The 23,436-nt window shown below is 53.8% G+C and overlaps 1 protein-coding gene across 1 annotated transcript; it reads right to left on the reverse strand.

Moving 5' to 3' along the window:
• Positions 1-1,594: 1,594 nt before the first annotated feature.
• On the reverse strand, positions 1,595-23,384 carry OTUB2 (OTU deubiquitinase, ubiquitin aldehyde binding 2). Its single transcript, XM_034993197.1, has 6 exons — positions 23,190-23,384; positions 11,888-11,983; positions 10,343-10,461; positions 6,640-6,724; positions 5,851-6,045; positions 1,595-4,817 (listed from the first exon to the last, which is right to left on the reverse strand). The coding sequence occupies exons 1-6, from the start codon at positions 23,190-23,192 to the stop codon at positions 4,611-4,613; spliced, it is 705 nt and encodes a 234-aa protein (XP_034849088.1). The 5' UTR covers positions 23,193-23,384; the 3' UTR covers positions 1,595-4,610.
• Between the last annotated feature and the right edge of the window lie 52 nt (positions 23,385-23,436).

Here is a 23,436-nt window from a genome sequence, read left to right on the forward strand (position 1 = left end):
AGTTTTTAGCCGGAATATAGCTGTCCTAATCCTCTGGTTGCAGGATGCATGTGGGGTGCGTCTCATCCCATTGGATAGTGTGGATGGAGCAGTAGGCTTAGCTTGTGTTCCTGCTTTTCTCCACAGCAGAACCCTAATAGCTCTTTAGCTCTCTACCATTCACATTCTCTTGTCTGAGCCACACTGCAAGACGGGCAGGGAAGAGGTTGCCGTCCTTGGGTTCCAAGAGAACACAGGCTTCCTTAACATGACAGCCATTTGTGGGGAAGCCAGAACAGGTACGCAGAGTCTGGCATTGTGAGGCACTCCAGCCTTGTCTCCCCTTCCCTCCTCTGTCTGGAAGTGGTTGTTGCCCACAGTCCCACATGCCCTTTCTCTTGTCTTGAGCCTTTATACAAGCTTTTCCCTCCACCTGCTTGCCTTTTTCCCTATCCTCGAGCACGGCTACGTGTTCTCTAGGTCCCTGAGCCCCCAGGAGGGCATAGTGTCCATAGCAGCCGTGCTTATCCTCTCAGTAGCACTTGGCACACTGTATTGTCTCTGTTAAGCTCCTTGACAGCGTAGGCTGCTTTATTACGCCTTGCAGCCCTTGGGCTTAGGTCAGGGCATGATGTTAATACATGCTGAGGGAACCAGTGACTTCTTAGTGTGTGTGTGGGCACCCCCCCAGCTTTCTCTAGGTTAGTCTAGGTGAGGAGCCACAATTGCCAGAGAAGCATAGATTTCTTCACAGCTAAGTCTGGACTTCTAAACACATGTCCCCTCGGCTTCATGGTTGACAGGTTGGCAGGATGGCAGCAGTGTTCCCTCAGCCCCTCTGGGTAACTACAGTAGGAGAGCTGGACTGAACTCAGAGTCAGGTATCCTTGAGTGCTGATCAAGTACCAAGCACTGTTAGGCACTTTCATCTACTTTATCATTTGGGTTTTTTTTTTTAAGATTTTATTTGTTAGAGAGTACAAGTAGAGGGAGGAGGGGCAGGCAGAGGGAGAAGCAGGCTCCCTGCAGAGCAGGGAGCCCGATGGGGGACTCAATCCCAGGACCCTGAGATCTCGACCTGAGCCAAAGGCAGATACTTAGCCAACTGAGCCACCCAGGCGTCCCTATCATTTGGTGTCTAACAAGCATCTGAGATACAAGTCCTAATACCTTTTTGTAGTTGAGAAGGCGACACTGAGTGGTTTAAACTTGCTCAGATCACAGAGCGGCCAAATGGCAGACCTGGGATTAAAACCGTGGATATTTCCTTGTGGGCATGTACAGAAAACTGCTTCAGTCTTAAAAGGACAGCAGTGTTGTTAAGGAATGTCTCCCCAGGGTCACCAGTGACTCAGAGAGGAGAATGCAGTAGAAAACAATCCTAGTCTGTGAGATCAGTTCTTGGGTGACAGTTGGTGGAGGATGGCAGGGGACTCACCATTATCCAGATGATACAGTGGTGGTTTGAGCAGCCCTAAGGAGACTTAGCGGCCCCTGAGCCATGAGAGGCCTGAGGCTACTGGTCACAGGTCAAACAGACCCACCGATGTCTGTTGACATGCTGCCCTTGTCCCTTAACAGCAAATGCTTTTTTTTTTTTTTTTTTTTTTTGGGGTGGCGGGATAGTGTGTTAAGGGGAGTCGGTTTTAAAAGATAAGGTTAGCATCCCAGGCAGTTCTGTTCTTTGACTTGATGACGTAAAGCTTTGTGAATCCTGTAGTTTCTTTGGCACCTCCAGCCCAAGGGTAGAACTTGCTGAGTATATAGACCTTCCACTAAAGGAGAACCCGCTCTCTCCTGCTAATCCACTCACACACATAAGCCCTATGGGAGAGTGCTGATCTTCAGTGCATGTCAGATACCAAATACTAAGAAACCAGGATAAAAGTTGTCATGGAAACCATTTTAATGCTAGGAAAATGTTTCCACCAACTGCCGGGAGAAGCTGTGGGGCCGGCCGCCTCCCCCCAACCCTGGGCAGCTGCTCACTGAGCCACAGCTCCTGTCCCCATTTTGCACAGTGTGAGAATGGTTCTTAGACTTGTCTAATGGCTCCTGACACTTCCCCGTTTGGGAAGCCAGAGTCCCTGCCAAAGAGGTATTTGCCCACATTGCAGCAAGTGTTCTGCTGCTTCCCTGCTTGTAGAGCACTGGGTGTCAGATCTCCTACATAATCTTGTTCCACATTAACCAGTGACCCTGTGCTGCGTAGGTGTTGTCTTCATTTCACTGATACGGGAATTAGGGCTCAGAGGTGAAGTTCTTGGCCAAGAGCTAGTAAGTGAAAAGGGAGGATTCAAACCCAGGTGGGTCTGGCTCCAGAACCCCTTTGTGCTTAAAATAGGAGCCCAGTCAAAAGCAAGGACAGTTCTTTTTGTTGCTAAACATTCCCATTTATAAAGTTCCCTTTGGAAGGAAAATAATAAATGTGCAGTTATAAAGACAGACTCTCAAAGCAACTCTCCTGCCCCCTTTTGGTCTGGGCAGAGATGCCTTGGTGAGGTGGGTGGAGAATTATCCAGGAAGTGTGAATGCCAGCATTACTGGCTGCCGTAGACAAGCAAAGTTAACCTCCCCAGATGGCTGGATTTAAACAAGTTCCTGAATTCTGCCACTCCCTTTTCGGCATTGGTGCTTGCTCTCAGACCATCTGGGGGCAGATGAGAAGGCAGAGAGCATGGAATATGGACCGGTGGTTTTGTGGAGGAAAGGGGAAGCACATTGTAAGAACATGAGAAGAATTTGCCTGTCTGTGGCATTCTGATTCTAAACTGATAGGATCTGTCCTCGGAAGAGGGTCCCATACGAGCACTGGTGGGCTCTCAGACCTGGAAGCACAGCATAGGAAGTCTGAGAGGGAATTTCTCCAGCCAGGCTGCCAAAGCGAAACCTCTGCTTTTGTGGACATGCCAAGAAGTGGCAGCTGCCGCTTATGCCGTCCGTGAGAGCCCAGCTGGAGGCGCAGGCCGTCCCGCAGCCCCTCGGAGTGGCCACGGGCATTCAGCCCAGTGCTGTATTCATACCCTTTGGTTTGAGATAGTCACAAGTCACATAACATTTCCCCTGTTCTTCCAGTATATTTGTCACAGATCCTAGCACTCCTACCCAGAGCAGGGTGGGACATCACCAGTTCAGAGATCAAGGTCAGGTTTACAGTCCTGTGGAAAAGTGACATGATCACTTCGCATGAGCCCTTGGGTTTAAGCCCGAGCTGAGGCAGTAGGGGAACCTGGGTCCCTGCCTGGCATTAAAGCACCCTAACATCTGTCTTCACAAAGGCAGAAGAATGATATAAATCTGCTGTTTGTATACAAGGCCTCAGCAATCTGCTGCCCAGTCCCTGTGCACAGCCTGGCTGGCAGCTGACACGCATAAATCCCCGCAGAATGGAACCTGTGAGAAAACGCCTTGGGTTAGGGAAGTCACCCATGGGCAGTTCCACACTTCTGCGGTCTCCATTTCCTCCCACAGAGGAAGAGAGCTTGCTAGCGGTACCCGAGATCAGCCAAGGCTCTTCAAGGTCCTGGGGACAGCAAGGTGACAAGGTTATTAAGGGGCATGTCCAGGTGGATGAATGAGGAGGCTGCCAGCCAGGGCTCTTGGCTTCTAGGCAGTTTTCGCAACAGCGATCTCCCTCACTGCCAGTTTCCTGGGCTTGTCTCTGCTCTTTCCCACCTAACTTCCTGCCAGCCCACAAAACCAAGCAGAAGGGGAAAAAGGAAAAGCAGCCACACACCGCCTTGCAAAACTTGTCTGCCCTGCGCAGCTGGAGTTTGTGGCTGCACGTACTGCTGTCTCCACCTGGAGGATTACCTAGATTCTCATTCCAGGCTGTGTTGGGGGTGGTGAGACAGCTTCCTGGTCCCAGACCCCAGCCTTCCTTGAGCCTCTGTTCAGGTGGGGCTAGCAGCAGAATCCTGAAGCGCCTGCCCAAAGGCAAGCACGTCTGGCCCTGAGAGAGGGAGAGAGGGCGAGAGGGCCACAACAACCCGAGCTTCATCCTGAAGGCCCCTTTTTAGACTTCGGCATAGAAGTCTCTCTTTCCTCCTCAGGTTAGGGTAAGAAAACACTCCCATGGTGAATGTTTGGAACCACGCTGAAGCCCTCACATTGGCCAGTTGGCCAATGCTTCCATCAGCCATCTACCAAAGTCCAGTCTAACAGCTGATTGGACTGGATTCTTTTTTTGTAGAACTGGGAAGTCACTGAAGACCGCTGACCTTGAGCTTTTCCTCCCCAGCAGAGAGGCACAGAAAGGAAACCAGAGGGCCCTATTTTTTATATGACAACAGAATGTCAGCACTGGCAGGAACCTTCTCTAGATGAAGAAACGGGCCCAGAGAGGGGAGGTGACCTGCTCAGGGTCTCAGGGAACTGGGAGCAGAGCCAGGGGTTCTGGCTTTGTAGCCCTGAGTTAGAAAGCATTTGATCCTCCATGAAAATAAATACTAACAATATCACTAAGTTACCACAGTCCATAATGGGTAGGCCTCCTTCCCAGTGACTTTGCCCAAAAGACTGTACATTTTCTAATTATAGTTTAAGTTGCTTAAAAAATTGAAAAGCCGGAATGTTCCATTTAAAATGCAGTCCCTTTAGGTGACAGGCTCCACTGCATGGCCTAAAATTAATCAACGTTTATCGGCTGCATAAAGGATGTTGTAGTGGGATGTTTTATAGAGCAGGTAAACGGAAGGGATGGCAGCCTCAGGGAACACGTGGTGGTTCAGGGCCGTGTCCATCTCATCCACATACTCCACCTGCAGGGCGATGTTCAGTGCCTGAGACAGGGCTGTGATCTGGATGTGGTCACACTCCATGGCCATGGGCTCCACTTCCTGCAAAGGCCAGAATGAAAAAACAAACCCAGTTTAGGAAGGAAGCCTGGCAGAAGACAAATGAAGTCCAGCCCTGGCTTTCATGGCCCTGGGTCAAAGCATCTATGCTGGGAAATAATCTTCACAATAGCTCATCAGGTAGGTACTGCCATCCCGGTTTCTAGAGGAGGAAACCGAAGCCCCGTGAGGAAGAGCAGCCAGAAACCCACTAGAACTGCAAGGCTTGAATCTAGATCTTTCTGATTCCAGACTCTAGTGGTATATGAGAACACTACTTTTAAGAATCAGGGCGGGGGTGGGCAGAATTTTTGAGCTTGGGCTTGTTAATGCACAGAACCAAAGAACCTCAGAGCAGATGAGGACCGTCATGAAGGGATTTCACATAGGGCTAGGCGAGTGAGTGAATCCGAATGCTGAAGAGGCAACCGAGAGAGGCAGAGATGGTGGTAGGCTGGCAAGTATGTCCCACATAACCAGGGTGGCCACCACTCTGCTCCTGCTGATTGTAGCCATGCAGGAATAAGGTCCTGGGAACTGGATCTTCCGAGAGAAATCCAGAGAGTCAAGAAAGCTGCCCAGGGTTTAAATGTTGGCAGCTCCGTTTCAGATAAATACCATACATCATAAAACAAAACACATCTAAGGACAAATGTGACTCTGGGGCTGCTACTCTGCAATTTTGTAAACAGTCTAGTCCAAGGCCCTCATTTCTCAGATGGGAAATCAGAGGCCTGGATGGGGGAAGTACTTGCCCAGAGCCACATGTTCAGGAGGCAGCTCAAGTAGGATCTGTTTCTGGCTTGCTAATCTTGTTCTTCAAATTACAAATGCAGGTGTGACATCAAGTCCCCTGGCTAGGGATGATGGCACTCAAGTCTCCTGAGGGGAGAGGGGCTTTCATGACACTTCACCATGGCCCACATGCTGAGTGCCCTGTCCTCCCCAGTGTGTACAATCCCAGGAGCTGGGTATTACACAGCAGGTCCCAGGGCTGGAGGCTAAGTCCCCAAAGCTTGAGACCCCGAGGACCTACATGAGTACAGAAGTCCTTGATGTCCATCTCCTCATCAATGAAGTGTCGGAAGAATTCCGCGCGGTTCTTGATGAAGGCTGAGGTGAGCAGGCGCAAAAACTGCACGATTTGGTCCGAGGCGCTCTGGTCGTTGAACACCTTCAGCAGGCTGGACACTGACCCGTCCTTCTCTACCAGCTCTACCACACTGTAAAACTGCACCCCGCCGGGCTGTCAGTTGGGAGGCACAGGCAAGACCTACCCTCCCCCATGGGACTCTTTCCACAGGACCCTCCCCCTCCATGTGTATTTCCATTTTGAAATCCTCAAATTGAGTTACCAAAATAAGTCAGTCTGGGACCAAGCTAAGTAGAGGGTTAGAAATGCTCTGCAATGTGTACCTTAGCCCAGAGTCCTGTCTAGGGAACGGCAGTTGGATCTCCTCCCATCACTGTGGTTATTGGGATTCTTATTTATAGATTCAGAACTGAATCCCCCAACCCCCCACGCCCCCTTCACTAAGGGGATCAGGGTTGTAGGGTGGAGAGGGGACATCTGAAGGAGGCTGGGGGATGTTTCCGGCCTGAGAGCTACTGCCCCAAAGGAGGTGCCTCTTCCCTGTGGGAGGGCAGGGCCCTGGGCTCCTTGTCCCCACACACAGGAAGCAACTGTCCTTCCCTAGCTGGGAGGAGCAAGGACATAACTGCAGAGCCATGGGCTGTGCGGGGGCTCCAGCCAGTGCCCATTCCTGCCCACTCTGCCAGCATGGAAGGACCTGGACCCTCAGCTGTCCTGCCCAGGTTAACTTACAGCATTAAAGAAGTTTCGGAACTTGTACTCCTCAAAACCAGCAGCCAGAAGGTCATTTGGGGTCTGCAGGACACGTTCTTTGAACCTAAAGGGGGTAGACTGATGGCTCACGGGGAAATGCTGATGGAGCACTGCTGTACAGTCAGTGTCCTCCCGCTTTCACCCACACCCCTCGTGTGTCACTAACAGGTGACTGACTTCTGTCCTCCCCAGTGTATACAATCCCAGGAAGGGGGTGTTACACCCATTTCACAGATTAGGAGACTGAGGTAGTCACCACCTACTCCCAGACATGTTGATTCTACCTTTCAGAGGTTTCTGAACTCTGTCCCTCCTTCCTGTCCCCATGGTTCTTGCCATATGACCACCATCTCTGGCCAGGGCCATGCCCAACCTTCCCGTGCTCCTAGTCCCTTCTCCACAGGGACCTCCGGAGTGACCCAGCACAGCCTTTTCCCTCAGGACACAGCTCCTCAGCACGAACGTCTAATGGAGGACCCCAGCCAAGCTCCCCAACCTCCTCTCCCTTTGCAGCCTCCTCCTGCCCCAGGGCCACTCCCCATTTGCATTTCACTCCTTAACACCTGTCCCGTCAACCAGCGGCCTGTACCTACTCACAGGAGCTAATTGTTCAGTTTTCAAGATTTGACCAGCCAGGTGTTACACACAGCACCACTTGAACTATACTCCAACACAAAGATAAATATTCAGAACTCAGTTTCCTAATTGTCTCTGCCCTTGAGGCTATGTCTGTCTGTTGTGTGTGGTGGTGGAGATAGGACTGGGCTGTGGGATGTTTATCTCTTCCCTGCTCCCTGCTCAGTGACCCCATGACGGTAGCTTGAAAACCAGTGCTGAAAGTATTTATGCCCCAGAAAGGGTTACCACCACCCATCAGGTCCCCCGCCCCACAGCCGTGAAGCCTTCGTCAGCACAGGCCACCCTTTAAACCGGTGCGGCAGCGCTTGCTCTGTCAGTGCGGGCCCCTCACGGTACAGCCCCCTCCCGAGACCTGGGGCTAGGGGGCATGGCGAGGAGCCCTAGCAGCCCCTGGCCCCAGGACACGTTCAGCAGCAGCAGAGATGAGCTACAGAACCAGCGACTGGTCCATGGAGGGAGGGTAGCAGCCCGTGCAAGGAGGACCAAGGCGGGGGGGGGCACTGGCACTGGCTGAGCTGCAGTCCATCACCTAGGAAGGGAGGCTAGACTCCCAGTGGGACAGGAAGGGGGTTTTCACAAGTGTCTAGAGGCTCGAGGGGGAGGCTCAGGTGCCTTGTTGAGGGGGAGGGGGCGGGGTGTGTGTGTGTGTGTGTGTGTGTGTGTAGCACGAACATTTAAACCAGGAAGGGGAGGTTTGCGCTGGCCACAGCTGTGGGGAACATGCTGTGCTGTTCAGCTGCTCTTGGGCTTGGGCCCCCCTTTCCGAAACTCCCTGGCCCCCCTGAACCCCAGCTGCATCTCACCAATGACTGCTGACCCCCTGTACCAAGCACTGATGAGCGCCCCGCAGGCCCAGCCAAGACCAGGCTGGGACTCCCACCCGACAAGGTGAGTGGGGGGACGGGGGGCGGCACTGGGACTTGGACGACGCTCTGTCTGCTGCACGCCAGCTTTAGTGTGACTTTGGGCAAGGCTTGTAACCTTCCCGAGGCTCAGTGCACTCGACTGTAAGATGGAGTACCACCACCCTTGTATATCCCACTGCCCAGTGGGTACCCCTGCTGGAAGGGTCACAGATATTTTGGACTCAGCATCACCAAAATGGAGCTCCCAATCTTCCCCAGCCCCCTGCTTGCAACAAGTGGCTTTTCCATCCGGAGAACATCCGGCAACACACTGGGCAGTCATCCCGGACTCCCCTCGGCTCGCGCACCACACCCAGCCGTGAGCGAGTCCTGTTGATGCCAACTCTACAGGAATCTGGAATCCAACCCATCCCCTCCCCCTCCCCCCGCGGCCCCTTTTTCCCCCCCCCCCCCCCCCCCCCCCCGAGCATGTCCCCTGCTGTGCCCTCCCACTCTGTCCTGTGGATAGCGGCCAGCAGGCCAGGCAGTGCTCTGCTCAGACCCTCAGGGGCTCCATCTCATTCAGGCTGAAATTCAGGGTCTTTATGGGGGCCCATGAGGCACCCCGCCCTCCCTTAGCTCCAACCCCTACTTAAAACTGCAGCACCACCCCCTACCCCCCCATCCCCCGCCTCCTGCCCCAATCCTGGACAACTTGGCTACCTTCCCCATCTGGTTTTTTCCTACACTTCTTGCCATCGGACACATCACATATGGCCTTCGCCCTCTAGCCTGCCTGCTCCACAGGCAGGGAGTTGTGTCTCTTGTTCTCTGCTGCATCCCCACGGCCTAAAACAGGGTCTGTGTGTTGGTGTCCTGCTAGGTGATGACTGCAGGGAGGGAGGGTGCCCTGGAAGGAGTGCAGGGGTGAAGGTAAACAGCATGCAGGGCTGGTACAGACACACATGGGCTGGGCTTTGCGAGCATCACCTTGCTGAGTCCTCACAACAGCACCCTGCATATGCAAAATTACCCACCTTCCACTGATTTGGAAACCAAGGCTCAGAGAGGTGGAGTTACTTGCCCAAAGTCACACAGCAAGTAAGCAAGAGTGAGGTCTGGCCTCAGAGCCCTGGACCTTGGCATGGCACAACTCTGGGGGACACGGGTAGTGGGTGCGGGAAGCCCTGCACTGGACTGCACGGTCTCGACTCTGCAGAGCTGCGGGGAGACGGGGAAGGAGATAGGGGACTCTCCATCAAAAGGGATTCCATCAGTTTGTCGTTCAGGAATGACTCGTTCCAAATAAGGAACAGCTAGGCTAATTTTGATCCCTTTTGAGGGAATCTATATTTTGAACAGGTGATGATGGTCTTAACCTAGCCATTCTCAGCCAGGGTTGACTTGTTCCCTGACCAAAGAGGTACCTGATGGAGTCTGGAGACATTTTTGATGGTCATGACTTGGGGAGGAAGGTCCTCCGGGCATCTAGCGGGTAGATGTGAGGCATGCTACTAACTACCCTGTATGGGGGGGGGGGGGGGGGGGGGGGGCCCCCGCCCCCCGGGGGGGGGGGGGGGGGGGGGGGGGGCGGACGTGTCATCAGATACCCTCAGGGCAGTGAGAGCTCCAAGATCGAGAAGCAGGTCTCTTAGCTCCTTGCTGCTCGGAGTGTGTTCTGAGACCCAGCAGCTGGAGCGTCTCCCGGGAGCTGGGGAGAAACAGAAGCCTGACCCAGACCATTCTGAATTGGGACCACACTCAACAAGATCCAGGCAGTTTGAGCAAATGGTAATGCAAGCGAAGCCCTGACCTAAGCCTAAACACAAAGGCCTAAAGGGTCGCTCTAGGGAGCAGCTGCTGGACAGAGACCCTCCTCAGCATCAGGTCAAGACCCAGGCCTGACTAGGGAGATGCCTGGTTACACACATGTAAGAATAGGGGCGGCCGAAATTATTCAAAATGGCCAAAGCTTCGTTTTCTTGGAGTGAGTATTCAAAAAGGCAACCAATGCAACCCAGCTAGGCGAGCTCAAGCCAGAATGCCAGCACCCATGGGGTCACTGGTTCCATCCCAGACCGCCTGGCTGCCCTCACCCCCGCCATGGCAGCTCACTCTCCAGGTTTGGCAAGCCCGTGCCTAGGAAACCCCGTTAGGGAGACCCCGGGCCCGCCCAGCGGTCCCTGGCACCCACTCACTTGAGGACCTCCCTGCTCTTCCCCAGCAGGGACTCCAGGTAGGAATAGCCCAAGGCCCGGTAGAAGCAGTTCCCATCCCCCTTGGTCTTGCGGATCGCGGTGAACCTTTTGCTGAGTTCCTGTGGGGCAGAGAAGGAAATGTGGTCATCTGCACCACCATCACCCCTCGTGTCATGTCCTGTGGGAGCCAGGGCCCCCACCTCCCCCAGGTAGCACCTGCTGCCTCCTCTCAGAGCCTTCAGTCTCCCAGCTACCCTTCATCACACAAACGTAAAACCGTGCTGAGCCTGTCCTTGTGGCAGGCACCGAGTGATGAACGGGTCATGGTCCACCCTCAGGCAGCCCACAGTCTGGGGAAATGGATCGTTACGGAACTAATAACAGGATAGGAGAAGCACAGGGGCCTTGGAGCAGTGGCATCCGAAGTCTAGGAAGGCTTCTGGAGGAATAGCACTGAGAGGAGCAGAAGTGGTGTGCATGGCATGGGTGAGCAGAGGCCTTGAGGGGTGAGGTGGGATGTGGCTGAGCAGCGGGCCAGGAGTCTGCAGAGTCGGTAGGAAAGACCTCCTCAGACATAACTAAGCGGTCTGGCCAGTCCTTCAAACATTTCTCAAAAGGTGTGGCCCTCCCCAGGCCACTCACCTCCAGCTCTGCTCTGAGCTGCCAATTTCCCCCTGAAATGCGCTCTAGTCTCCTTGGCTGCCTCATGGGGCTACAGTCAGGGTTTTGATAGCAAAGCATGGTCTTCAAGGTGTCAGGGGGTCCCTGCTCCCATCACAGCAATGAGACAGCTTGGAACTAACAGGGCCCATCTCAGGCATGGCAGCAGTGAAGGTCATGCTCCTTGGGAACCCCATCTCATCTCCTGAGAGGGCTGCAGGGTACACGAGTCCCTGCGGCCCAGCCCGTGCTCCTGCCCCAGGAAGTGTTCCCTGGGGCTGCAGGAGACAGTCCTGCCAATGAGCAGAGAGAAGCAGAGGCATGCTGCCCCAGAGATAAGAGCCCAGGCTCCTCCTCCTGCCCTGGTTCTGTGAGCTGTCCCTGCAACCTTCTGGCAAACTCCCCTTCTACAAAGCCCAGTTGGAGTGGCCATTCCCCGCTGAGAGATGTCCTAGCACTGTGGTTATGCATGCAGCTTATGAGATCAGGCTTCCTGGTCCAAATCCCAGCGTGTCCACTCACTAGCTGTAGGACTGTGGGCCTGCCATTTAATACCTATGCCTCGGTTTCCTCAGCTGTAAAATGTGGATAATAAAAGTACTGACTTTGCAACACTGTAATGAGGTCTCAGTGAGTAAATAAAGCACTTAGGATAGTACCTAGCTTTAAAAAAATTTTTTTTAATTGCTGTATATATATATATATATACTACAAGATTTCTCAGAGGCAGATGCCCAACATCAAAATATTCTGGGAGCCCTTTAATTTGCCCGGGAGCCTGGCCCCAATGCTAAGCCTTTCTGCTTTCAAAATGGCACCTTTGACTCCAATCCCAGCTCCAGCACATTAGCTGTAAGATCCTCTCTCCCCACAAACCTGTCTCACCTGGATTTTCCTCTGGTAAATCCTGTTTTCAGGATGATCCCGAAGAATTGATAGAATGTCACATTTTTCTGATATTAGGTTGAAAGATGTTTCACTCTGAAAGAAAAAGCAGAGCTGTGACAATTTCAGAGCAACTGACGGGTTCTACCAAGTAGATCCATGACATAGGGAATGGTACCTTCCCACAAAAGGCACATTCCCAGTTATCTTGGATGTCAGTTCCCTGGACAGGGAGCCAGGGTCGGCCCCATCATGTAGGGGTGTCATCCTGTACCTTCTGAATGGATTCATTTTAGAGTATAACCCCTTGAACCTAGTGAGCCTTCATGCTGGAGTATGAGGTGTCTCCTTGTCTCCTGTCCTTCCTGTCTCGCTCATTCATTTTATTCGCCACCAATTCCTAAACATCCAGCCTGCACCAAGCACTGTGTGACAAGCTGGAAATAGAGGTTGGAACATCCGGCAGACACACCACCTACCGGCGGAAGTCCATACTGCAGCCCAGCTGGAGTCCGGCTCAATTCCAACCTAGAGGTCAGCTTCCTGGCCCAGAGGCAGGGCTCTGGAGGGCTGAGGAGAAATCCACGGGGAGCAGGTAATGGCAGGAGGCGGCTTCGAGGTCAGGGAAAGTGCAGGAGACGTCTCTGTTCTAGTAGCCAACTCCCTGCCAGCCTCCTCTCTGCCTCAAGCTGTTCCCGCCCAGACTCTGCCCGGAGAAGTGGCAGATGCACCCCTGCCTCCAACCATCCCTAGAGCGGCTCTGATTCCAGCGTGAAAATAATGTACGAAGAATTGGTATTAAAGTCACATGTCTTTTAGTTTAACAGAAGTGGCCCCGGTGCCTGCACATAACCCAAGGGGACAGTTACGCAATACCGCACAGCTATACGGTTGATGTTATTTGGGATTTTTGTGACTGGAAATCCAGTTTTCCATCCATTTATTGCCATCATTTTGGACAGAGGTGTTGTCAGAGCTCACCACTTTTACTTTATGCCTCTGACCACACGGGCCTTTCCTGGGCAGCCTCTGCCTCCTCACGGACTTGACAATGACCTCAACCCTATAGGGCTGAAGGCTTACAGAAGAGCCTTGGTGTTACAAGCCCCTTTCCACCTGGAAAAAATGTCTAGATTTTTGATGATTAGATTTTGCCAGAGCTCAGCACTGGACGCAGAGAGCTGGGCCACAGGATCATACAACGAGCTGTGAGTGACTTCTGGGGCTACCCATCTCCACACTGGACAGACTCAAACTTGTGACAGTGAGCTGCTTTGACTGGGAAGGGGCATTTCTGGCAGCCTGGATGCTCCCTGCCATCAAGGTCTCCAAAGCTACACAGCCTCCTTTAGCACAGGACAGCTTGTCACACTACCCGAGACCTTTCATTTACCTGATATCACAGGGCCTGGAACAGAGCAGGGGATGAGAGGTTTGTTAAACGAATAAAAGCCACTGCCTCCATGAAGCCTTCCGGCTTGCCCCACCTCATCCAAGTCAGGCTTGGGATCTCCCTTGAACTCACACTTTATTCCTTTTCTCCCTTTCTGGTGGCCTCAAACATGCCCTCTCCTGGATTGGGGTGGTGGTGGTCAGACCAACTTCCCAGAGGAAAACCTGAGTGGAGAAGGATGAATGTGTTGTCCCAAGAAGGACAGGAGGAAAAGGCTTTCTAAAAGAGGGAACAGGGCATGCAAATGCTTGGTGGGTGGGGGAAGAGATTCTGGGTTTTATTTCTGGAAGCTTCCATTCCATACCCACATTCTTTGCAAAATTAAGTCCTCACTTCAGCTCAGACAGGGGCAGGGGAACCATCAGGAGTTGTGAAATAACCATGCTAGGGCAGATACTGTGGGCTGCTTTTCCATCAGCCACTACCCATTTCTTCCTTACTAACAGGGCCCCTGTTTTACTCCAGGCAATGTGGTAGAAAATGTCTGGGCTAAGTCATGACAACCCTAACCTCCTCTTCAATGATTTTTCTAGCCTTCCTTATATCTATGGGCATCCAGGTGATCGGGGCTGGTCAACTGGATCCATGACAAGTATTCTGCGGGGCTCGGGGAAGGCTTTTGGTTTTGGATAAAAGGAACAGAGATGGCATGTCCTATTCCTTCCTCTTCCTTCCTGCCTTCAGTGCAGATGCAATGTCTACATTACAATAGCCATTCTGTTACCATGCGGCTGAAAGCCAATATGTGGAAAATGGTTGGATGATCTGCTATCCTAAGTCCAAGATGTAGAGAATAACAGATGCCATGATTGTGCGCCTACTATGTGCCAAGCTCTGGGACAGAGGCTTACATATCCCCATTACCTCATTAATTCCCCACTAACAGTTATTATATCCACTCCACTGGCAAGGTCAGGTCCCTTGGGCCAGGAGGTGATTTAATGCAGATTTGTCTGACTCTGAAACCCATGGAAATTCTACCAAGCCAAACTGCTAGGCAAACAGAGCTCAGAGTCTAGCTCTTGCGGGAGCAAGGCTGCTAGACCTTAAAGGAACACTGTGTGCAGGGCAGGCTAGGGCCTCTGCACCATCAGGCCAGGTCCCAACCTCCTGCCCCTGTGGCCCCAGCCGGGCAGACAGCCTACCTCTCTACCCAGCTTAGTGCCTCCAGCAGTGTCCCCCAGTCTGAGGACACTCATCACAGAGGAAACAAGAGATGATTTACAGGTGATGTCCGGACATGATGTTAAAAGACATCGGGACATCAGGAGGGAAAGTTATTCTCTTGTCAGTTTCCTTCAAAATTTCTAATCATGCCAATGAGAAAGTTGGTTTCCAACATACTTTTAACTCCTTCCCACTCTGCTGGTGTCTTTTGGCCAGTGAGCAGGGAGCCTAAAGTGTTCCATTTTCTTTAAGTAAGCTTTACACCCAACGTGGGACTTGAACTCACGACCCAGAGATCAAGAGTCACAGCTCTACTGACTGAGGCAGCCAGGTGCCCCAAAGGGTTCCATTTTCATTTGCAATTCTTTTTAAATGTAAAACAAGCCAGCTTTGGGGGGCACCCGGCTGGCTCAGTAGGTAGAGCTGCGACCTTGATCTCTAGGTCATGAGTTCAAGCCTCCAATGGGTACAGAGCTTACTTAAAAACAAAACAAAAAAAAAACAAAAAAAACCCAAAAACCAAGCCTGTTTTATTAACTTGGTTGGCATTTTTATGAGAAGTGAACGTGTTTGGATCTATTCTAAATCATGGAAGAGTTCCATTATTGGCCTAACAACTGTTGCTGTACGGTTCATCTTGCACTCCTACTACTATGTGCTAATAAAGGACCCTGTAAGTTTCAGAATAAAAAATCCACTTCTGCGGTTTTGAGGGAAAAGCAAGGTGACCCTCAGGTATGTTTCAACACAGCCAGCATGCCCGCCCTATGGCACCCTCTCACTCACTCTCACTTCATTCCAAAGTCCCATTACCCACCTCACTAACAAAAGGCTTGTTTTTACAGGCCGCTGACTTAAAATGTTGGCTCGGGTCTTTTTTTTTTTAAAGATTTTATTTATTTGACAGAAAGACACAGCGAGAGAGGGAACACAAGCAGGGGGGGTGGGAGAGGGAGAAGCAGGCTTCCTGCGGAACAGGGAGCTCGATGCGGGTCTCGATCCCAGGAACCTGAGATCATGACCTGAGCCGAAGGCAGACGCTTAACGACTGAGCCACCCAGGTGCCCCTTGGGCCTTTCTAAACACGGATTAAAAAGCAGTACCATTGGTATCTAACGCTGCTTCTGCCTGGCCTGCCCCAAACAAAACCCAGGCAGACAACGGGGCGGGGGAGCCTGTAGTTAGTAGTATTCAGTCGTTTCTGAGAGGATAGTAATGGAGGCATGGAAAGGAGTTTATGGAATTAATCTGAACTATGTAAGGATAAGTACTGAAGATGGTAGCAAAGCGCCATCAAGGGTCAAAATGAGAATATTAGCAGTAGAGCAGGGAAAGGGACACGCACCCTGGACCAGGAAAGCCGATCTAGGTTTTCCACTTGCCATAATATAAACTTGGACTGGGGGGCAAATTTCCTTAGGCTATTGAATTTAAAGGAAAAATATTAAATAGCAGTTCGGGGCGCCTCTTGGCCACTGAGGGCAGAGCTCATCATACTCGGGGTTCGAGAGCCCCACTGTCAACACTGGCTTCTCCTTTGTCCCTGTTCCCATGCACCGCCCCCCCCCCCCCCAGCAGGTAGTCCCTGTGGCATGTGTTTCAATAAGTACCGGTCTTTTTATTGAGGGAAAGTATATATAAAATATACCCCATAACCACTTTTAAGTTTACAGTTCCGTGGCATTTAGTACACACGATTGTGCAACTATCACCACCTTCCATCCCCAGAACTTTCTCATCATCCCCGCCTCCCCCCGTCCCAGCCCCTGCAGCCACCATCTGACTTTCTGTGAATCTGCCTATCCCAGGGACCTCATTTAAGTGGAATCTATCGGTCTTCTTAAAACTATAGAGTTGTTTTATGTATGCATGTGTTTTAAATGTGCATACAGATTATTCTACAGATATTGTGACCTTTTTATTTTGCTTCACTCAATACTATTTTAAGATTTACCCCTCCTGACAAATTGTTCCCTGGTGGGCTTCCTCCACCACAGGTGATGGAGCCTCGGGTTAGCTCCAGCGCCCCCTAGTGGTCACAGGTGCATTTATCGGGGCGCCAGGGGCACCGTGCTTTCCAGAATGGCCCAAGTCAGGTCCAGGAGGTCCCCATCCCCCTCCCTCTTCCCCTCCCCAGCAGCATGGCCCTGGTCACAGCTCTGGGGAAAAACTAGAGTCTCAAATGCCAGCGAGAACCTGGGCATAGCCTCAAATACTGGCCCATATAGCTGGTACAATGCTCTCTGGGTTTGACGTTGGCTGACTCTAATTGGTGTTATTTTATTATATTCTAATCGTGGCTGAAATTTTCCAGGATGTTATGTTGAAAGCCCAGGCCTGACAATGTCCCGTCAGACTAATCAGGACACCTGAAAGGATCTCAGCCTTTAATTACTGTTTTGCAGATACATATGCTAATTAGGTAGCTGGCAACTCTGCTTGGAAATAGCATTTAGCAGGTTAAGTCGAGGCCTATATTTCAGAGTGAGCAAAGGACACTTCTTCCATCACTGGCTCTTCCCCAGCAATCCTGGGACCCAGCCCCATGCACTCGCAGGTGGGCTCGGCATTCAGAGCAGGTGTGAGTCCTTGCTGGGAGCCTGGCCTCGGTCTCCCTGGCCTTTTCCTCCCGCAGCCTCCAGAGCCTGGGCAGAAATCCAAGCACCTACTGTGGCAAAGCTGATCCCAGCCCGAGGCCATACCCCCTCCAAATGCGGGGAGACTCAGGTTCCCCGTTTTCCTCTGGTCTTCCCTCCAAAGCCTCTCTCTACAGACCGAAAACCTGGCCACTAGCCCTGAGCATTGCTCCACCAGCCTCAGACCAACAAAAAGCCGGGCTCACCCAGCTCTCCACCCACAGCCCGGTCCGTGCATCCAACCACTTTGGTTCAAAGCCCTGAAAGCTTCTGAAGATGCCTCCAAGAGGGGAAAGGGAGTGGTCCCCCACCAGGGTGATGGGGGAGTTCGATCCCACAGCTCTGCATCCCTGCCCGAGGGAACCCCATGTGCCTGGGTTTGTTCGAGGATCTCCAGGTACCCCTGGGAGATGATGGGCTGGGCTGACACAGGCTGCAGGACAGGGAGGGGCAGAGCCAAAAGGAGTGGGCTCTGGCAGCTCAGTCCAACCGGTCCTAAAGGCCTGTCTCATGAGATGACATGTGACCCCAAGCAAGACCCCTGCCTTCCCATGAGTTCTCAGTAGGCTCCTCTTGGAATAGGTACAGCTCAAGGTCTGAATTCAGTCTCCCTGGGCTTTCATGAGAAGCAAGACAGTAGACCAATAAAGCTCCAAAAGATAAGGGTCCTTGGTCCCTTCTGTTCACGGTGTACCCCAAGTCCTTGGGGCATTCCAGCAGGTGGTACCCAGCAGGTGCTCAGTGATCACCTGCTGAATGAATGAAACCACCATTGCTGGCCATTCACTATGGCAGGTGCTGTGGATTATCTCATTTAAGCCTTGAAGTATGTGTTTTACAAATGGACATGGAGGCACAGAGAGGTCAAGCCATCTGCCTGAGGTCACACAGTGAGGCAATCTTTGGTAGGGACGTGGACCCTGCTCACCCAGCACATCAAAAGTATTCAACAGGGGGCACCTGGGGGACTCAGCTGATTAAGCATCTGACTCTTGATCTCAGCTCAGGTCTTGATCTCAGGGTCGTGAGTTCAAGCCCCACATTGGGCTCCATGCTGGGCTTGGAGCGTACTTAAAAAAAAAAAAGTATTCAACAGACCTGGGTGCCTTCCAGCACCTTTTCATCCTCCAGGAACAGAACCCATCTGGCCCTCGCATGTGTCCTCTTGTTACTTCCTGCCAGCTCCTCAACAGTCAGGCCTCGGGCTCACACCTCTGCCTACAGAGCCCCCCTCAATGTACCCTTTACTGCGTCTGTGCACATCCCTGAACCCAGGTTCTGAGGGGCTGGTGGGCCTCTCACAGGCCCACCCTGGGCCCCAGCGGGCAAGGCCAGCCCGCGGCCAGCCCAACCTCCCTCTGAGGCCGCTCCACGGGCACGGCTGACCACAGGCTGAGTCAGCCTCGTTAACCAGGCCCCGTGCCCCAGAAGCCACGACTCACCGCGTGGCCTGACCTTAAGCTACCAGCTCCTTCACAGCAGAGGCTAGAGCTTCCAGGGGTCACCTGGACAGGGCTCCGAACCTGGCCAGCCTCCCCTCTCCTCTCAGAAGGTCCCTGTCACTTCCCAAGGCTCCCGGGGGCCCCAGCCCTGGTCTTGCCTGCCTGGGGCTGGGGTCTCCACAGAGGGCTGCCGCTGGAGCTGGAAGGAAACGCTCTTTGAATTGTCTACTTTAGGACGGGATGTATAATACGGGAATGCACAGAATGATCAATTTTTTAATTGATGAGTGATCATGATGTTTGGAGGCAAAAGATCCAGGGAAGACCTAGTGCCCTGAACCACTTTCCTGTTGCTGCTTATAACAAGTTAGCACAAACTCCGCAACTTAAAAACAACACTCGTTTGTTACCTTGCATTTCTGGGGGCTCCAGAGGAAAACCCATTTCCTTACCTTTTTCACTTTCTAGAAGCTACCTGTGTTCCTGGGTTCATGATCCCCCTCCTTCCACTGTCCCAACTCCTCACTTGAACACCCCCCCCCCCGCCTCTGCCCCGCCCCTGTGATAAGGACCTTTGTGATTACATCATTGGGCCCGCCCGGGTGATCCAGGGCCCTCTCCCATCTCAATACCCCTAACTTCACCACACCTGTGAGGCCCTTGTTGCCATGTGAGGGACCTTATTCACAGGTTCTGGGGATTAGGTGTGGACATCCTCGGGGGGGCTGTTACTCAGCCTGCCCCCCACAGGCCCCTTCTGTGCTATTCAGCTAAGGAAACAGGGAAGACCCTGCATCTGGGCTCCCACCCCTCTTGGGTCACAATTATTGGCTAGCCTTGCAGGGACCGTGAACTCAGACCCCAGCCACTCTCTTATTTGATGCCTGGACTCACACATCTCCTAAAGGGCCCTCCGGTTCTCATTTCTGGCCCTGACCTCTCCCTGAAGCTCTGGCCTCAAATAGCCAGCAGCCAGCAGGATGTCTGACCAGCATCCCCCAGCTACTGTGCCCCAACTGCTCTCTCGCTCCACCCCTGCCTCCCCTCCAGGGGTCTCGGCTCCCCGAAAGCCCCCTCCATCCAGCCGGAGCTCAGGCCAAACCTAGGACCCCGCTTGCACACCTCTCTTCCCCACCGGCTCTGCTCCTGGGTCAGGCCAGAGTCGCCACCACAAGGAGGCTGCAACAACATCCGCCCAACTGACCTCCTGCTTCCGCTCCTGCCCCCCTTCCCCACAATCCTCCACAGCAGCCAGCAAAGGCTGCTGCCCCTGTGAGCCAGAGGAGGGCAGAACTTTCCTCAGTTCCCTCCCGGGGCTCCCCTCACCGTAGGAAAAGACTTTTGATGACAACCCTGCCAGGTCCTACAACATCCAGCCTTGCCTACCTTCTGCTCCCAGAGCTCCAGCCTCAATGACCCTCTTTGAGTTCCTCCAACAAGACATGCCCGTTTCCACCTCAGGGCCTTTGCACATGCTATTCCTGCTGCCTCGGATGCTCCTCTTCTTCAGACTCAGGTGGCATCACCTCCTCAGACAGGTCCTCCCTGAGCGCCCTGTGTAAAGTCGCCCCTCCCCTGCCCCCACTGCCTTGACTTGCTTTATTTCTTCAGCGCATTGGCTGCCACATAGGTTCACTCATTTCCTTGCAATCTGTCTGTCCCTCCACTAGAATGTCAACAACACGAGGGCAGGGATTTTGCGCACCTGTCAAGACCAGATCCCTCAGCGCTTGGCACGCAAGTCATGCTCCTAAAATGCGCACTGAGTGGCCGGCTGAACAAATGCATGAGCGGGTCTCACCCAGCCTGGCCACCTCCAACCCTGTGTCCACCGCACTGCCAGAGAGCTCATCCAAGTCAACCACCTCGTACTTGCCCGAAGTATGTTACGGTTCTTCCTCCCTCCCCATCAGCAGAATAAAACTCAAAGCCCACAGCACAGCATGTGAAGCCCTTCTCAGCGCATCCTGACCCTTCCTACTTTCCTGACTCCTCTCCCCTCCCTCCTCTGAGCCCCATGCACCCACACAGACTTTTCCCAGAATATCCCAATCTTAACCATGTTTCCAGGCCTTTAAGCACACTGTCGCACCCTGCCTGGAATGTACTGTTCCTCAAAGCCTTCCTGAATATTCCTATATATGCTTCAAAACCCCATTCAAAAGACTCCCTGGTGAAGGCTTCCCTGATATTTCCTGCACCCTCAGAGTGTTCCAGCTTTCTGCTCTGCTCCCAAAGCCCTCAGTCAGACCTCTGGGGCCATGATCAGTAGCTCAGGAATTGCTTGTGTCCAGCTCTGTCTTGACCAACAGGCAGTGAGCTCCTAAGAGAGGTCACGCCCCTGGTCTTTCTCATCACTGCCCATCATGGGGCATGACTAGGGTGCCTTTCTCCTGGGGGCTTGTTTGACAAATAAAAGAGTAAAGCACTGAAGGGCCCTGTGGTTTTACTGTCCACCTCGCACACTCATTGATTCACCAGATGTTAAATGCATTTTGAGTGAGCGCTTATTACTTAACAGCCCCAGCCAGTGGCCGCCCCAGGCCTGGACCTCATCCCGGCCCCTGCCTTCCTAAGGGGCCCTGTGTCTCCTACGTGGGACCCTTCCTCCAGCCTAGCCCAGTGACTTTGAAGTGGGAGAGGAAAGAAGATGCTGTATTTCCCAAGGACATTCCTCTCCCCTGCAGCCCCCGCACAGACAGCACCATTCACACCACGCAGAAACACAGCAATCACCCCAGAGCCCACATAGCACGGTGCGTGGCTAACAGTAGGTGCTCAATAAATGCCAGGTAAACAAAAAGGAACACAGACACTGCACAGCCCTCTCCCACCCTGTGATTCCCAGGCGGACATCCTATTCGGTGGATTAACCACTTCACCCCTCTCCAAGGCCCCCAAGCCTTCCCTGACAGGGTGAGGGCTTGGTGCTTCTGACCCCATCTGCCCTCTAACTTCCGGTCTTGAGAGTCCAGGGCAGCGGGGAAGGTGGAGTCAGAGTCCTCGCTGTGTAGCACAAAGACCAAAAGTTCGGGTCTTTGCCCCCCCACCGTCCCTGCCCTCCTCTCAGCTTCCCAGTGGTGGCCAGAAGGCATGCCAGGCTCCAGCTCCGGGTGGCTAAAGCCATTATTACCCCAGCCCCTGCCACTCCCTGGTGGGTGACAGATGCAGAAATGCCTGGGCCCCCTTCCAGGAGCAGCAGAGCCGGGGAAACGCTTGGGCACTGGGTAGAAGCAGGAAGCTGATGCTTCTAGATGCCCCAGCAGCAGGCCGCTTTGTCCAGGATGGTCCCCTGACTTGGATGACCTGCTGCCCACACCACACTCAGAATGTGCCAGGACATGACCATGCTTTGACCCATGCCCCAGCCCAGCAGCATCCTGGAGGGGTGACCATCTCCCCGAGCAGACATGGGAGGGAGGAGGCCAAGAAGAACCAGACACCTGTGTCCACCCACTTCCAGGACTCTGTTATCACAGGAACAACCACAGCTCGTTACCTGGGCCAAGTGCCCCACGGGCATCACCTCACCCGGTCCTCGCAGTGCCTGTTGTGCAGATGCACAAAATAGTGCTGGGGGCGGGGGGGAGTGGGGGGAAGACCAACCAAAGCCTCTTGGCTTTCCAAGGGGTGGAAGTGGCATCTGAACTCAGAGCTGTGTGACCCCAAGCCACCATAGGGGCCACCAGCCCTTACACTCTACAGGCTCCCTGGAGCTGGGGGCTGAGGATTAAAGGGTTTTAGGCAGTCGTCACACCCAGTCCCTCGCAGAGTGCCTGACCCCTCCCCCAACAACCTGGAAAATGGACTGATGTAACCCAAGGAGCACCGGACTGGGAGTCCAGAGGCTTGTGTTCAAGTCCCAGGTCCAACACAATCAGTCCCAGCCCCTTCCTTACCTGGGCCTCAGTTTCCCCACCTATCCAAGTTCCAGGTTTGGCCTGGCTCAGAGTGTCTCTGGGGCCATTTCTGCTCTGAATCAGGGGTTCCTCTAGTCTTCGCTTTGCCTGGACCCCTAATTCACGTGCCTCACAACTTGAGGCAGCCTCTGCATGTGTGTCCTAATGCACATGCCGTCTGTTCATCTGCGGGATGGAGAGGATGTCCCGCGACACCTCCTAGGTCACTTGTGGGGCTTGGAGGGGAAGGTCTCCGATGCCCGAGCCCCTGCGTGGGTGGCGCCGTGAGCTGCCCACTGGGGGGGCGGGGGGCTACTTAACAAAGAGGGCGACCCTTAGCCCTGGAGCCTCCCGGTACCCGTTCCCGTCGAGGGCGCCTACCTCGCGCCGTCGCGGCGGCACCCTCGGGGACACCGGGGACGAGAGCGCCAGGGGCCGGGGTCCTAGGGGCCGGGCTGGGTCCCCTTCGCTGGGCGTCCACGGGGGACGGCGGGGCCTTGCAGGGCCTTCCCAGGAAGGACGGGGCCCCCGGCATCCGTCCCGACTCGCTATTCCCAGGGGTCCGAACGCCGCGGGACCCGCGCTGGGGACTGAGCCGGACGCTCGTCCCCCGTCCCGCGAGCGCACATGCGCCCCGGCGGCGAGCCCGCCTACCGCGCCCCCCTTCCAGCTCCTCCTCCCCCGCTTCCCCCCACGACCACTGACCATAGTGACCGGAGCCGTCGGGCCAGGTCTCGCCCCAGCGAGGAGCGATCCGGTGCGGGAGGGCGCCGCGGAAGCCACTGGCTGGGTCCGCCGTTGGGTCGGGCGGCGGGGGCCTCGAAGGCGTGGGGGCGAGCGGAGAATACACCCGACCGCTCCGCAAACCACAGGCTAGACCTCCACTGTGTCCCAGCAAGACACACGCCCCGCGATTGACGTCTGAGGCGGGCAATCAGGAACCGGGCCACAG

The sequence above is a fragment of the Mirounga leonina genome, unplaced genomic scaffold (assembly GCF_011800145.1).
Source record: "Mirounga leonina isolate KUSES-001 unplaced genomic scaffold, KU_Mleo_1.0 Mir_82, whole genome shotgun sequence".
NCBI classification, from domain to species: domain Eukaryota; kingdom Metazoa; phylum Chordata; class Mammalia; order Carnivora; family Phocidae; genus Mirounga; species Mirounga leonina.